Source organism: Pleurodeles waltl, chromosome 1_1 (assembly GCF_031143425.1).
Source record: "Pleurodeles waltl isolate 20211129_DDA chromosome 1_1, aPleWal1.hap1.20221129, whole genome shotgun sequence".
NCBI classification, from domain to species: Eukaryota; Metazoa; Chordata; class Amphibia; order Caudata; family Salamandridae; genus Pleurodeles; species Pleurodeles waltl.
In genome coordinates this window covers 905,704,286-905,721,763 of record NC_090436.1, presented here as the reverse complement: position 1 = coordinate 905,721,763, position 17,478 = coordinate 905,704,286, and the positions used below count along the sequence as shown (strand labels likewise).

Below are 17,478 nucleotides of genomic sequence, written 5' to 3'. Positions count from 1 at the left end.
AATCACTGAAAGCTGTACTGCGTTTAACTGTTCCTATAGGAAATCGTCACTATTTCTGCATTATGCAGTAGGAAACAGCTACAGTAAAAGTTCAAGAACTTTCCTGAATCGTTTTTATAAATCCAATTTATAGGTAAAGTCAGATTTTTTTTTTTTCTAACTAGTTAGTAAATATAACTTTCCGAAAATGTATATTTACTTGCCATAGCCTATGTATGCTAATTAGTCTTAGCATGCAGCTGCAGCCCTGCCTGTAATCATGTGTAAAATTCCTTCTAGGAGCCACACAATAGACCACTTTTTTTTTTGACCGGTCGACCTGGTTGGGCAGAGATGACCCATCTGAGCTCAGCAGAATATTCAGGTTAAGTGATTCTCCCCCTCTTGTTGGTACAGATCATACTTCTTTTGTATCCCCTGTCTTGTTACTGAAGGACCCTGCTTTGTCTTACCACTCTGAGTATGTTGCGGGTCCAAGACCTGCTTCAAACTGGGTTTTAGTGTTGGATGTGAGAGGGCACTAGTTATTTACACAGTACATTTCCATGCACACCACCAGCTCAAAACGCTCAAGTTTAGTGTGATTCAAGACTTTGGCCATCTTGAATTTGTCCTGACACTTTGTATTTTGGACCTGTTTGCAGTCAGGCAAACAGGATACTGAAAAGGTAGGTAGGCCAGGTCCTTGGAACATTTACTCAATTAGACATAGAGGGATAGGAGTGTTTTTAGGGCATTCCCCACCCAGAGGCTGGTGAACCTTAAAGTTGGATTCTCATTCTCAGAACAATGCTGGACTTGTGAAAGGATACCAGGTGGACTGAGCCTGCTGCAATGTGCATCTGTGACCTGTGAAAAGGACCTGAGGAGGTTGGAGACCCACTTGAAAATCAAGGACAGAAAAATCTCCTATGATCATAAAGTTGATCCTCTGAGTGACTCCCAAGAATCTGAAAAAGCTGAAGGGACATTCCTGTGAAGAAGCCCAGTGGACTAGTGGCTATAGGACTTGAATCTGCTGCCGGTCTCTGCCTGACACACCGAGAGTCTCTGTGTGTCTTCGCCTGAGGTCCTTGTGGCCTTAGAAGTGTACACTTGTGGTTGTTTGGGCACTAGAAGGAAGTTTGGAAACTTATGAAAACTTTTCCATCAGAGCTTCAACGGTACTTGCCTCCTCAACTTTGAAAAAAAGACTAAGGGTTGGATTTAGATCTTGGCGGTAATGGTCCCGCCGTCGACTTTTCAACTGAAAACCCATCCGCCAGTCGTATTTAGATGTTGGCATCCCATAGATGAAAGCATGCATTCAAACCACTGTCTACGCCAAGAAGGATCGCCAGCGTCAAGGTTCAATGGTGAAAAGTGCCTGACAGCATAGCCCCAGACACCCTTCCCGCCTTGCTGATTTGGATGTGTCTTACTGCCAAGAAAAAGGTTGCGGTCCAACCTCCATGTCTGAAGGGCTGAAAACTCACCTTTTTTCCCCCATTCCAACCCGGTTTTCGACTGGCCAACACCTGCCATCACTGCTGCCACTGACTCACACAGAAAACATGATCACCCCCCGTTGCCGGACTGTAGGAACGCTGAATTGCCAAGGTACTTTGGGTGGGCACTTAACAGGAAGTCGGGGCCTCTGCAGACATATACATGTCACAGTGGCACAACATAAATATCGCACCTATTTATAACTGTCATTGTCATGTCATCATTCATTGCCAAATAAATACTGGCACCCCAATGACGGTGCACTCACACTGGACAGCGGTGTCCATGTGTGCTCATTGCAAGGGGGCCTGTGTGGGTAGGTTTGTGCTATTTGTTGTGTATGTGATTGTGTACATGTATGTGTGTGTGCATGGATTGTTTGTTTGAGATGGAGGAAGCTGGAGTGGACTTGCATGTGGGATCGATGTTGTTTTGTTGCTGTGTAACACATTCCGGTGAGTGTTGTGTGGCGGATGTTATCGTTATGTGTGCCGTTGTGCTTGTGTGTGAATATGTTTGTGTAACTGAGTGTGTAGTTGTGTTGGTTGTGTAGTTGTGTGTGGGTGCAGTGTGAATGGTGTGTGTATGTTGTGGCATGGATGTATGTCAGTGTGTGTTTCCGGCATGTACAGGTTGTGTTGGAAAGGCAATGGGTTAATGTTTGTATGCGATGTGTTGTGTATTGCAGAGATACACATATGGCTAAGGGACTGTGTGTGTGTGTCAGATACCTCTCTTCCATAGCCCCTGCCATTGTACGAAGTCCATCAGGATCTGCAGCCGTCTCCCTCTTGTCAGCAATCCGTTGCCATTCAGTCGCTTGCAGAACTGTAATAGCTAAATACTCTTAGAGCAACACAGTTGGCTTGACGGGCTTTTCAGTACCGCCGTAGACTTGGGGTTTGCGACTGCCAAAACCTAAATCAGGCCCTAAGTCCCATTCAGCGAGAAATCCTAAAAGCTTGAGAAAGCCAGCTGGACCAGCCTGCTTCAGGTATATGGTATTTGGCCTTCGGTTCCACAGTGGTGGCCCCGGTTTCAGCAACATCCTGCACAGAGGGGATTTTTCTTGTCAAAGTAACAAAGTGCAGTTCTGTGTTGGAACTTAGAAGAAATGCCAACATTTTCATGAAGAAAGCGACAGAGTCCCTTCTTGCAGTGGGACTTTTTGACTTCCATACTTTCACCAGGACCAGTCCACTTGGTGTATCTGATCCTTGGTCCATTGTGCTTGGCTAGAAATCACACCTGCGTTTTGGTCTACCACAACCATTGACTCTTACTGGACTTTCTTGATTTCTTCACTGGAAATATTTGAGTAGTAATATCTCTTGTTGCCTTCTTTGATTTTTGTTGTTTTTGTCTTACTTTACGTTTCTTATTATTTTAAATTGGTTGTGGAGTTGTATTGTGTTTTGTGTGACGTTTTCTACTGTTGATTCAGTGCTTTAATTCTTTACACATTGTCTTTGCTTAAAGGCAGATTGCTTAGTCTCATTACTAGGGACTGAGCATAGGTTTATTTAATTTAATTTGTGTTGACATTCAGCAGGCCTGTCCACCCTCAATAATAATCTACTTTCCCTTAGAAGGTTTTCAGATTAAGAATAGCTCTCAGTTAAGACATCAATACAAATTCAAGTTCCCAAAGCAGTTCCCTAACTAATACAAGTAGGTATTTGAAACTTAATGTTGTAATGGGATCATTTTGCAGCAAATGTCTTGGCTTGTGCATGAAACAGACAGACTATTTCTGGCCACTAGACATGAAGCGAAAAATCTGTCAGGACTGATTACTGCCCGATGAGCTGTCACATAATCCTATAACAGTTTGAGGAAGAACATCTCTATCTACTTACCATTTCTTAGACTGAGTACCAAACGGCTTTTCAGGATCTAATAACAGTCTAGAGTTTGATACAGTGCAGTGGCTTTAATAGTCTAAATCTCAGTTGGACTATCCTGCAGCTGATTATTAGGGCATGTTCCTTTTTGAACACATGCACATATCCACTAATGTATAACTTGGAATTTGCAAGCGTTACTTAGAATTAGGAGGCGTTAATATTTTATCCTACTTCCTAAAGCCATGCAAAAATAAAACTGAAAATTGGGAAGAGACCAACCTCCCTAATTATTAGGAAGTTGTAACATCTAAAAGTTCATCTGGAATGTTTGCATTCCCAGATGAAAAAGCAGACAATAAAAAATGAAAGCGATAGATAAACAGGAAGTAAACCAAATAAATAAATAAAGCACTTTGGGCAGCATAGTTATTTCAACTAGATTAATTCTGGCCACCTTTGTCAGTTGGTAGATTTTTAAGATTCTTTTAGTGTGTCAGAGCATCCCTGTAAAAAGTAGTATATAAATGGATTACCACATGAACTTCCTACTGTAATCCCCAAATATTTCAGTTTTCCTATCCTCATATTCCCATAGGAACTGGTCTGCATAATGAAAAGGAACTAAGAGGTCGATTTAGAGTTTATCAGATGGCCTTACACCTCTGTAAGGGTGGTAGAGGTCATTACCACCATCATATTTAGAGATCACGGCCATACCAGTGATGATCTCTTTACTGTCGGAGAATCCATCCCAGTGCCTCTGATGGCACAGCAAGATTTTTTTTTTTACGAGGCCACCATCTTTCTGGTAGGCGTGCATTAAACTTAGTTGTTTTTCAGAAACAAGCTCCTAAAGCAGGAGTTTGGTTTTGAAAAACAAACAATCTAATGGGCCTCAAACCCTTGGAATTTTCTCCTATGATGTGGGGGGCTTTTTCCTGTTTGTGAATGCCATGCCATGCCTGTTTTACTTGGCAGTAACAGACCGAAAATAAGGATATCAAACCGTGTGCTCTAACTAGGATGGGTAATCTGATGCCCTTACTTGAACGCCCCCTACTGCATCAGGCTGTTGGAGTAAGTTTTTGGATGGCAGAGCCAGTGTGGGCACCTCCATTGTAACAAATGATGGCTTGGGTGTACGTCAGAGAGCCCTCTCCTTCTCTTTTGCCCTCTCCCTCATCCTCTCCATTTCCCTCCCCCTTGCACTCTCTCTCTTTTCCCCTCAAAGAAAAGAAGGTGGGATTAGCCTTCCTAGTCTTGAGCCACACAGCGATGGAATTGAGACACCATGTTGAATTAAATCTTGTGATTTGTTTACCACACCATTTTTGCATGAGTTATCTCAAGTTTCCTTATGCATTCCCATGGTCATTCTTCTCTCTTTGCTGGTTCTCCTCAGCCTGATACCATAATAGATATAGTCACTCCCCTTACATAAGCTTTATGCTATCCTTTACCATCAACGGAGATGCTGTATCTCAGATGGTTACAATAAATATGTCTGACTTTATCGTCTCTAAATCCCTTGGTAGATTTATTTTGAACGTCCAACACCTTCCTCTTGAAGTGTCATTTGTAAGGGGGGAATCATGAGACGATTAACTATTTCAGCACCACCAACGAAATCAGTAGAAACTGAGAACTGATATATCCATGAATACTGTGAATGAGCATGTGAGTAAAGTCCACCTGCAAGGGCACCCAAAGCTGAAATCTCCATTTCCACGATTTAAAAAAAAAAAAAAAAAAAAAAAAAAAAGAAAATCCATAATGGATTTATTTGCACTTCAAACCCATTTACATTCTATTTTTAGTTTGAAAGCTATTGGAACACCATCATTTTGTATGTAAAAGCAATAATCAGTAATAACCATGTATAAATGCAATTATCACTGTTAATAAAGCATATCAACCTTGATCAGTAGTCACTGTCAAAATTATTATATTAGTAAAGCATTTTAAAATTAACCAAATGTGTCTTTGTGAATTGTATATACTTTCAAGCCATATACAATACAGCCATAAAAACAGCTCCTATATGGCACCACTTTCCTACAATAAAATGCAGCCATACAACAAGCCCCTAGAATGTGCTGCACTCCCAGATGTAGAGCAAAAGCTCCAGCTTTGGCAATGCTTAAAAAAAATGAAAATCTGAAGGTCATAATTTCCTTGACTCCTGCAAATATAGTCATTACCTTAAATTCCTTTTTGGGAGGGCTGCTGCACTTCTATAGCCACCACCATCGTTTCCTTTTAATGTTGGAGGTGCCCCAGCTACCCTGGGGCCACCACCAGGCAAGAAATATATGTTAGTAAGCCTCTCCTGAGTCATTTTGGGGTGCTCCAGCTGCATGAGCAGTGAATAGTCTAGTAGCTGCTCCCCCACAGTGCTGGGGAGAGCTGCAGAGGCTTTTGTTGCTGTTTCCTTTTGTGTTTTGTTTCTTTTTCCTGCTGAGTTTGCCCAGTCCCACCCGAGCACCTCGAGTCTCCTCCTTTTATTAGAGGCAGCTCCAGGAGCCCATCTCCGACTTCCCCAGCTGGCTCCCAGCCCGGCCAGCCCTCCTTGTCAGCGTGGGAGCCAGCAGTGTACCTCTCCCTTGTCCCCTCCTTGCGGACAGTGAGTTTGTTCTCTGGTGGCCATCTGTTTCCCCAGACATGGGGAGCTGGGGCAATGGGGGTCCATGGGAGCAGCAATTGAAATGGGGAGGGATGAATTATCACCAGGCAGTGGAGCCTCACGTGCACAATCTTTATGGGAGGTTCAAAGGTCACCCACCTTAAAATGGCCAAAACACGGGCCCTGTTGGGCCGATTTGAATGATTCTGGACTCATTGTGGAAAATAAAATTTGACAGATGCTGGATTTCAGGTCTATGCCAGTGATGCCAAGTTTGCGGGATTGGGGGACTGATATAGATCAGGCATTGGGGCCTCAACTCCATAGTTGATTGGGCTTGTGCCTGCCCTCTCCTCACAAAGCAAGCATGCAGATCTTGGCACCGTAATTTTGGTGTCTGGTACTCATTCCTTCCTTGAGCCAGCTGCGTCGGATAGTGTAGTATTTAGGCTGAGCAGGGAAACACTGTCTTTTGAACCCGGAAAGGATCATGGTGCAGCACTCCGTAGTAATCATTTGCATACAAACCGTGCTATCAACGGCTGTAGCATACTGGGAAGACCAGATACCAGTGGTTTATTGGCTTATTGCATCAGAGCACGTCTGTACAAACTGTCCCAAGACACTGGAGACGATAAAGAACATTGTAAGGCCAGTGTCAGAGCTGTCAATATACCTGACTTGGACATTGTAGAAGCTTTTTTTCCCTTGTCTGAAGGTTCAAGCCCCACTAGTGATGCTAGTCCTTTATCAGGGGCAGATTCTGGCAGTAATTTGAGTGTCTCATCACTGGGTTTGCTGTGACTCAGCTGTGGTAGGAGTGTCAAACCAATGAAAGCCAGGAAAGAGCCTGAAAAGGCAAGCTAAAAAGAATGTCAAAGAGGCTTTTCAGAGCTTGAAATGGGTTTACTCCTCTACTCGGCAACTTTATGATAACCCTGGGAACCTACCCCCAAATGCAGTAGACCACCCAGAAGAGTTAGCTGAGCCTCCCCCATTGGATCTTATTTATTGCACTATGATACATCATGAGGTGACCGGCTTGGGCAGTAGAAAAGCTAGATTGGCTTACAGGAAATGACAGGAGGTGGTCAGGAGGATTTCTAAAGCCTGTACTGAAATTGGTGAAAGGATTGCAGCTGTTGAGACCCAGGCGACAGCATTGGACACAGATGTGTGGGGTTTGAAGTTATAATCCTGTATGCACGAGTCTCAGACTATAGATATCCAGTGGAAAATGGAGGATTTTTAGAACTGGCAACAGAGAAATAACTTACGGATTTTGGGCCTAGAGAAGGTGTTGAGGGCAATGAGGTGAGGTCCTTTGTTGTAAAATTGTTTAAGTGTGCCTTCCTGGAGTTGGAGAATTGGGGCTCAGACATAGAGATTCAAAGAGACCATAGGTTTCCAATTGTCTTAAAGAAAACAGCCCACGAGAATGGTAGAGGCTCCCTAAACCCTAGGGCAATTAGTGTCTATTTTGGAAACTTCTTGTTAAGACCAGATGTTTTGAGAAGCCACGACCTGACTCTAAACAGAACTTTTATGTTTTCACTTTCTTTACTGGGCCTGACTTTTGTCGTGTTACGCTGGGGGTCAAGCAGTTCGCAATGCCCTTTCAAGAGAAAGGGGCTGAGGTGTACCTAATGTCCCCCTGCTCGATTGAAGATGATTCATAAGAATGTGACCCAGGTTTTTACTTCTGAAATTAAGACCAAGAAATATCTAGATGGACTAGATTAATGGGCCATGAATAATGAATCGTATTAAACTCTGAAGTTATCTTTAAATGGGAATCTTCCCCACTGAGATTGGGGACACAGATATTTCTAGGTTTGCTCTAATATAAATACAACTGTCTTTAATGCTGGGAACTCAGGGTACTTAGCTCCATTGCAGTTCTCCATTTTTCTTAATGTTGATTAATTAATGATATTATTTCCTTCTAATTTTGGAAATACTATCTCTCTACTTTATAGAACACATGTGTTTTTCTCTCTGTAACACCTCTGCCTGAAGGTTATGGTGGGTAGGGTGTGGTGTAGCTGAAAAGGGGGGAACACGTAGTCCACCTCTCAGACTAATACAGGACTTGTTACTTCAAATGGTTGGGGGAGAGGGGCCACGTGGGCAGGCAAGGGGTGGGTGGGGCTTTTTGTGGTGAGGGTTCAAGGTGGAATAGATGGTGGTGGACGAATGGGGGGGACATAAGAGGAGTAAAGTTAAAGATGGGACACAAACATTGGAAGTTTAGGATTGGCTAGATTACTGCTGGAGTTAGTTTTAAGACATGGTTAAATAGAAAGACCTGCAAATCTCACAAGTAGGGAAGCTGTGTATCGCCACAGTTAATGTTTGTGGCCTTAATGATCATCATTAAAAGGAGGAACGTAGCAGAAGACCTGAAGTTACATAGGGCCGGCATGATCTACATGCAGGAAACCCATATTGATGGGTCAAGGAAAGGTTTATTTAGAAACTCTTGGCTACACTTTATTGGTGCATCCCACACAGTGAACCTCTACACGGGGCAGCAGGAATGGCTCTTAGAAACATTATTGAGGTGAGCCGAAAACTCACTGATAAGTCTTGATAGAATGTTTAGTGGGGGGGGTCTACCTTGTCACTGCTCTGTTTATGGGCCCAGTCTGGATGATCTGGCAGTAATCGATTTTATTGAGATTGAACTTGCATCCTAGGCTAGTCCAATGATACTGTTTGGCAATCTGAATATACGTATTATTAGTGCTCTGTGAGCGGTGCCTACCGTTTCTTATGAGGGCAGAAAGCTTGGGGTTTTTCAGGCATTTTAGGTGTTCAAATGAATCCTGGGCTGGTTGAAGTGTGGAAGAGATAGAGGGCCCCAGATCCAGGATCCACCTTTACTTAGCCCCTCGTAAGCAGCACGTTAGGCTTGATCTATCTTTTAGTATCTAGAGGCCTTTTGAATGGGTTAAAAATGGTAACGTTTCTGCAGATCCTTTCGGATCATAATCCCTTAGTGATTGAAACGTTAATGTTGGCAACTAAGTCACAAATGCATAGATGGTAATTTGATTGAAGAAATCCCTGTTTTTACGGGTGCAGCAAAAGGCTGTACAAGAAAACATCCTGGAAATAAAGGATAAACTAGGACAATAGGTTACTACTCCTGAAGAGATATTGGAAGTTTGTAGGGAATTTAATAGGGAACTGTATTGGGCAGCACCCACGCCTACAGAGAAATAGATGGGTCAATATCTTGGACCTATTAGAGGATGACAGATCAGGAGGCCTTCCTAGATGCCCTGTACGCAGTAGAAGAAATAGAAGAAGCACTAAGTGTACTCGTATCTGGGAAAGCGGCAGGTCTGGATAAAATCCCACTTTAATTCTATAAAGTAGTTCTGTCTGTACTGGGGGCAGAATTAACTAATTTATTTAGGGAAGTGCAAGGTAGCTCCTGGGTTTCCTCTAGTGTAGTGTTAAGAAGTATTTAGGAAGAAGAGGAATCCTCCAACCGAGCCAGGTTCTTGTATACCTATTTCAGTGATAAAGGGGGATGCAAAAGATCTTAGCTTCTCAGTTAAGCAAAGTTATTGATAAGTTGATATCATCATGGCAGCATGTTCTTCTCCCTGGTAGAAAGATTACAGATCATACTAGACTGTTGAATGCATTGGTTGATAGGGCTGGAATAGCAGGTGATCACATGTCCCAGATATTACTTGATGCAGAAAAGGGCTTTGATCGGGGGGCATTAGATTGCATGTGGGCTGTACTCAGATGGAAGAAGTTTGGCACAGGTTTTATAATGGAAATGCAGGCAATGTATAGAAATCCTGAAGCTAGATTGCAAATAGTGGAGGCAGAATCTGATGCCTTTCGTATAAAAAGGGGGTCAATGCAGGGATGCCCTTGTTCGCCCCTTCTATTTGCTTTGTATTATGTTGATTAAGATGCTTGAGGATAATGTGTTAATCTCCCCAGTTGTTTCTGAAGGCATTAGCTTTCGCAGATGATATTGGGTTAGTGACACCCGATCCAGAAACGGCATGAGGGGAAGTGGAGGGTGAAGCATTGATGTTTGGAAAAGTGTCTGGGTATCTCTTAAAGAAGAATAAAAGCCAGAGAGTGGCTGAGTGGATCCCGCTGGTGGATAACCGTAGGTCCGAGCATGCCTTATATTTAGGAATAAATATTTTGAGCAATGTGAAGAAAATATTGGTATGAAATCTGGCTCCCGTGTTGCAGAATACCAAGAGGGATTTCAGATGGATAACTTAAATTTAACAATAGTGGGACACTGCAATGTAATTTAAAAAGTTTTTTCTGCCCAAAGTTGTTTACTTTTTTTATGGCTATTCCTCTAGAATTTGATAAATGTTGTTTTAAACGGGTGGAGGATATTGCCAATCATTTTATATTGTTATACTCCAGAGCTAGAAAGGACCTTAAATATTTGATGCTACCAAGGACAAGGGATGGGTTGAATGTGCCTAATTTTAGTTATTATTGGGTGGCCGCCCTGCAATATATGAAGACTTTAATTGTGCGTAAGCAGTCTGGGGATCAAATGGCAGAGGAATTACCCCGCATTTATGACTTTTTAATGGGGGCGGTGGCCAATGCATGTTTCTTAAGAATAGTGGAACCTACCTATTTTTTTTTTTTTTAAAGTGAAGTTCAAGACAGTGCAATCTGCATTCAAGATTTGGACTCGAGTCAAAGCGAGATAGGGATCGGGCGGTATAATTATTACAATCCACTGTGGAAACTTGGATCCTTCCAACCGTTTTTCTCGATGAGTACTGTATTAAATGGGAACAGTGTGGAATAGGGAAGCACATGGAACCCCAGGGTTCCTGAATACGAACCAATTGGAATTTCATGAGGAGCTGCAGGAGGAATATGGGCTTGAAAGGAATGATTTTTTATTTTATTTTGATTAGTGATTTTATGTTAAAATGCTTTAGGGGAATTGCATGGGTAGAGAAGGTTCCGATAAAGAAGTTACTCGGCAATTCGGAAAAGGCAGGATTACTCAGAATTATCAATACCAAATTGAGCTTCTGCCTGATGATTTGGGAAAACAATGAGAGAAATGGAGTTGGAGGCTGGGTATCACAGGCGTACAATTTTATGAATCATTTGAGATAGGGCACCTGGTACTTTTGTCGGTCGATTTACAGGCTCAGCACTATAAGACATTATTTAGTTTGTATTATAGTCCTGCAAAAATAGCTAGTGGGGGAAGTGTTGGCACAAAGTGCCCGTGATCTAGTATCAAGGGGTAGATCTTATTCATATGTTCTGTTAACTGCATCAAGCTGAATGCATTACAGCAGGGCATTACCGGGTTTCTAGGGGCCGTTTTGCATACACAGATACGCCTTTCACCACAGCTTATGTTATTGGCAATAGATGATCAAGAAGTAGACAATGAGTTTCAATACTTCGTATTTGTAGCTGTGGCATTAATTCAAATGTGTGTTGCCACGGCCTGGCTTAGCCCAGCCCTTCCTACCTATAATCAATGTATGGCTATACTGCTTTCCATATTTCACCTGGAGAACAGCCTGTATGTACATAAGGGTAGGATTGATAGATTGAGGAGTATTAGGGATTGGGCCCCAGTTTTGGGATGGCTGGGAAGTAGTATTTCCCAAACTGCTGAAAGGCTGGCCACTCCATTGCGGTTTTTGTAATCAATTTTGAGCTGCTTGTTTACCATTTGTCCATTCATTTTTTTTTTTTTTCTATTTTTCTGTTCCTGTAATTGATTATGGGTAGAGGTTGGGCTATTTGTTTTTCCGTTTTGTTTTCTTTCTTCTTCATTAGGTGAGAGCTTACTAAGCTATGAATCCTCTGCGGTGATTTGGAAAGTATGGTGAAATCAAATGTTGTAAGTAATGAATTGTATAATTTTCTGTATTAATTATACTTGGAATATGACTATTGTACTTCTTGTGTTAAACTGGAGAAATAACAATTGAATACAAAAAATTAAGAGGAGGCATCCTGCTCAGGTATGTAGAGAAGACTCGCATGCAACAATAGTGCTATGAGCATCGCCAGTGTCTGGCTAGGCTGTGGTACGACTGATGTATCGCATCCCCCGATCCTCTTGTAGACTTGTAGACTTGAAGTAAACGTGGAAGGCCAACTCAGATAGAGCAAGTAGAGACACCCAGCTCTTCCCTGCAGCATCCTATATTAGTAGTTATCATCATGATTATCCTGGCTGTTTGGGAGCTGTTCGGAGCACTCCCAAGAAATTCAGGGCCTCAGGAGAATCTCTTCCACCCTTCAAAATATTGTTGTCTTTTAGGCCCAGAATCCCGGACACTTGTTCTGAACGGACAAGAAACAGATCCAACACTGGATCCTTGCGATCATCTTGCAGATCCAGATCTCGGCTAGCTTCACCCCATCATACGTTTTTGGCTAAATCTCCATTTAGCTAAAAAATATCCTTGATATCCCCTGCGCCGTGGGTCCCTTGCTCACTGTGCCACTGGATTCAAGCTAGCCTGGCTAATGAAGAGTGATACCCAGAAACTGGTCCCAGGATGCTTGTTTCCGGTCAAGGGAGGACCTGGCCTGGCATATCAGGCTGGACTGTTCCCATGGGGAACAGTGTCAAGACTGGTTTGGATATGGCTGGGCCAAAACTGGTGTGGCATGGTGAGCAAAAGAACGATGGATTAAACCCAGATCTGTGACTAGGGGTGAGTGGTTGAAAAGTTTCAGCACTCCGTCCATCATCCTTTTGTGTTGCTATTATTTAGACTGACGACATGCATACGGAAAACCAGATCTGACAGTCGAGCTCTCTCCTTCGTTGCTTCAAATGCATGGAACAACTTGCTGGTACACATAAGAGCCTCCTCCTTACTTCTTGAGTTCCTCAAGCAGCTGAAGAACTGGCTTTTTGAGTAGTCCCACTAAGCCCACAGTGGGCCCACACCTGAGCCAGGATAACCTCCCGGGTAATAGTGCGCTCGGCAAATCTGCATAATATAACTAACAACCTTTTTAGCAAGGGTGCACCGGTTTTTGTGATTTAGCACTCTTCAAAACAAGAATAATAAGCAATACTTTGAAAGAAGCTTGTCTTGGAGCTGCGTAGTCTGAAGTGAATGGAAAATGGAGCTGCTATTGTGATTAAGAAAATGTTTTATGAGACAGTAGTACTATGATACCACAGAGTGAATTTAGATAGCGGGGAGGTGTGATTTGTAGTGAAAAATGCTTTCCGAATTGTAGGGAATCTATGGAAGAGAGTGGTCACAATCATGCAAGCTGGGAGTTTGTTCCCAAAAGTATCTAATAATCAATTTTTGAGTGCCAGCTCTCAAACGTGAGCAGCAAAGAGCTTACTCTGTTTAAGATGAGGCGCAATAAGAATATAATTAAATGAGCTTAACAAAATCTTACTCCTTCTATGCAATGTGACCAACAAATACAAACAAATAATACATAAGGTTCTGGAACACGTTCTGAACAATAATTGGATAATGGAGCATACCTGATCCTATTTGATGAAAGATGATCTGGTCATACTGATATTGTACATTCTACTTAAAATTCATAAATCAGTACTAGAAGCACCATTTAAACCCATCCTTTCACAGCACAGACTATAGCTGTGTACCCTGTGGAAGTGGGCTATGCTGGCCATTAAAGGCCCGCTCTAGCATTATATGCCCGAGTCGAAGACAATATAGTCACTAAATAAAGGTGATCTCCTATAGATATGTCAATAAACTAAATACGAAGCACAACATCACAATTTATCCCTGAGCTTGTTAATGAAAAATAATGAAATTGCATGTAAAAAGTGTCACAAAATCAAAGTAATCAAAACTGAAGTTACTATTTGGGGACTGGCAAATATGGAAGAGAACTTTAATTTGAAGAAATGCAAACTTTCCTCTTTTGAAGTGTTGGTGATAATCTCAAGCTCTCACAAGAATTGTCATATATGGCTTAACTAGAACTAGGGTAAGATGAAATCCTAAAAGTAAAAAAGGAAGCAATGACGGAATGTTATACAGTGATATGTCAGTCCAGCGAGAACAAATGCTCTAAACAAGAAAGGGAAACTGCTGAAGAGGCTGTAACCAAAACTGCTAGTGAATGCTACTACATTCATTAATCATACTGTGGTAGGAAGCCTACTCTTACAGGAAACCTAACATTGGCAGATAAATCTTCAACACAGCTGGAGAAGTATTGGTGTTGAAACACTAGCAGGAGAATGGATTCACACAGAGGTTCCGTCTGGTAGGAAGTCTTGGGATTTCAATATTGTGGGCCATGTGTGGAGTCAGACTCCAAATGTAAAGCATGTAAGGTTCAGGTGAAATCATTCTACAGTCATCAGGTAAGAATCCAAGGTTGATCTAGAAAAGAGATCCAGTAGATGGGACTATTTGAGATCCTTCCTGGTTTGATCTCACATGTAAAGTTTCTCACTGCCCCAATGTAGTCTATTTGTTTGATAGAATTTACCCCATATAGGCTTCTGGGATGTGTACTTTTGAGCATCATGGCTTTTTTCAATTCAGAACCTGATTCACTGTGTGGATTGTATTCCACAACGTTTGAGAGACATCACAGATGATGTTTCGAGCTGAAGTGTAAAACAACCTTTTGCATACTACGTAATTACTGATTGCTAGCCTTAGTAGACAACACTGACTGTCTATCTTAGGGGTGTTACTGTTCTTTAATGCATCTCTGTGTGGAATTAAAGCAGGTGTCCTGTGTGGACAGTTATTTTTGAAAGATTGGAGGATGTTTCCGTGCATTCCAAAGTCGGTATTGGGGCTGCCATGTATGTTTTCGCTTCACACATTATGACAGTTGGAACTGCTCTGTAGTGTTTTTCCGATGCATTTCACTGGAGTTAGCGTGGGTTCACTGGGTGGCCTGTGAAAGGCAGAGTGAATGGACTCGGGTTTCTTACAATGATGTAATTAGTGAACAAGCTCCAGGTCTCTAACAGTAATGTAATAACTGCACAAGCCTTAGCCTGGGAGGTTTGTTGGCCACAATGTAGATTCGGTACAATGCAGCTTGTTGCCCTTTTGTGTTCTTTCTACACCTATGGGCTGTGACCCCTCCGATTACAAAGTAATATAGCTTTATAGCCCACTGATAAGGATACCAGTTGTTTAAAACTCTCTCCTTAATGCGTCTTGCGCCTATAATGAGATCTAGGCCGTTTATCCAGCATAGTGCAAGGCCGTAGGGCTATAAAGGTAGTAGTACATTTCATCTACTGAGGAGAGTTTTTTTTTCTAAATTAAACAGTGAGAAAGACCAGCATTGGAATGTTGGGGCAAATGGACCATACAGGCCATTATTGGCCAGTGCCGCTTCAATGGAGTTCACATTTTATTGTTCTAATGTTTCCTATACTGCCAATGATTAATATATCTGTTACATGTTAATGTGAAACATCATTCTATTACCTAATTATGTTATTTAATATTATTTTTCTCTCCATCTCCTTGTGTACCCTTTCTCCATACAGTGGTGAGCAATGTGTTTTTAACTTCAGCAGTGCATGTGCGTCTCATGAAGCGCTGCTCAATAAAGGCTGGGGATTTGGAGGGAACGAGAAAAGTCTGAGGTACATCCAACGCTGTATTCGCCTCCTCCCTAGCGCCTGCCTTGTTGATGGTGCCGGTAACCCTGCCTCTCTTGGGCTCATGGATCAGTCAGCCGAGCTCAGAATGGCTTACACTCTACCACAATATCGAAGGATCGGCCTGTTCAGGCACCTGCTGATGGCCTTGGTGGACTCCTGGACACAGCCAGACCTCCCCTTCTACTTACACATAGCCAAGGATAACAAGGAGGTTAAAGGGCCAACTGAGAGTGCAGGCTTCAAGTTTGCTCACTGCGGATGGTACCAATGGACATGCCAACCACTTGAAAGTGAGATTTAGAGTTGTGAGTTACTGCCTTCTTATTCTTGACTGTCAAACGGTTTGCAAAAGTAGCAAAATTACTTGATCCTCATCCTCAGTTATGCGTTGAAATACCTGACCCATCTCTCAAACAGTGCCAAAAGCTTTTATTGTGAAATGTACAATAACCCCAAAAGTCAGATTTCTTAGGTTCAATCAGAGTTCAGGAGTTTCAGAAATCAAATCTTCCTCATGTTGATACATTTATCGCAAACAAATGGGCGAGAACCTGCTGTCAAAGGCAGAATTTTAAAGCTGTCTGGCCCATACAAATTCTTGTGATGTAAGTGGTTGGTATCTCATCTCAGAAATATAGGAATTCAGTGTTGATTGTGGGGACAGAATTGTAAAGTAGGCATTTAGTTGTTGGATTCCCGGTGTTTGCTGGAGAGAGAGTGCCTATACAGATTGGAAATTAGCATTCCTTTGTTGATAGGAGAACTGGGAAAGAATGCTGCTCATTGGAAAAGGACGTACGGTAGATGGATGAAAGTTTAGATCTTCAGTGGCTGAACAAGGAGACCTCCGAAAGGTACTGTGACCAAAGATGTGATAGTTGTGGGGAAGTGAGGTATATCTCACAGGTACAAAAATATATAGTTTAATTAATTAATGCAGGGAGGTTTAAGATATCTGCAATGATTCTTTGAGTGTATTTGACAGAGGTTTTGCCCTTGTCGCAGTCTGGCTGACGGTCTCTTAAGGCTCCAAAAAGTGAGGCATACTCTGACAACTACATAGAGACCGTTTTTCTGATAGGTACAGTGATGCAGACTTGCAATACTTTAGAGGCCTTTGATAATTGCAGAGATATATTTTTAATCTCTTGCCCTAGGTTGTGCAGAAGAATTCTGTTGATGCATATAGAGCAGTTAGTGCTTCTTTTTAAGTCAGAGCTGCATTCTTTGTCTTTAGTGGGAAGACCAAAATGTGGGTGTAGTTATTGAGCACCTGAAGAGCTACCTCATTTTCGCTTCTCTGTCCTGTATTCTTAAGTGAACTGAAGAAATATCTTAGAAGTGTATTGAAAAAGTGCAATATAGGTTCTGTGCTTGATGGTTGCTTGCTTTGAATCTCATGTGACAGTCTGCTAGGTACAATATTTGTAGGAAATGTCATGAAATCCAGCTAGAAAAAATGTAGATTTATGGTGAATGTTGTTAATTATTTAGTTTTTTTTTTTTTTTTAACCTTTTCTAGCATTATATATTGCTATATAGTTTTTATCATGATCTCGATACTCACATTTTTACTATATGCAATGCTTATATGTACACATCCCATTAATAAAAACAACGTTTTACTGCTAATATTCTTTCTCTATGGAGCTGCCCGTGTATGTGTAAAGCAACACGTTAATGTTCATTGCCCAAAAAATTGTTTAGATCCGCTGGACCAGGGTAGGCCCTCATCTAATTCGGTAAATAGTCTTTTGAATTCTCCGAGTCAAAGACTGAGACCGTTGGATCAGCGCTTACAGCTTGAAAAAAAACTTTATAGTCTTGTTAAGTAATCCTCCATAGCAGTTTACTTTATTTACAAAAAGATTGTAATGCCT

At 41.9% G+C, this 17,478-nt stretch overlaps 1 protein-coding gene across 2 annotated transcripts in view; it reads left to right on the top strand.

Moving 5' to 3' along the window:
* LOC138288769 (glycine N-phenylacetyltransferase-like) overlaps positions 1-17,232 on the top strand; it is a 123,193-nt gene extending 105,961 nt beyond the window's left edge. For both annotated transcript variants that reach the window (XM_069230123.1, XM_069230124.1), the window contains exon 6: positions 15,482-17,232. In XM_069230123.1, the coding sequence (XP_069086224.1) occupies positions 15,482-15,899 (418 nt within the window). In that variant the 3' untranslated portion in view covers positions 15,900-17,232. The remainder of the gene's footprint in view (positions 1-15,481) is intronic.
* The last annotated feature ends 246 nt before the right edge of the window (positions 17,233-17,478 follow it).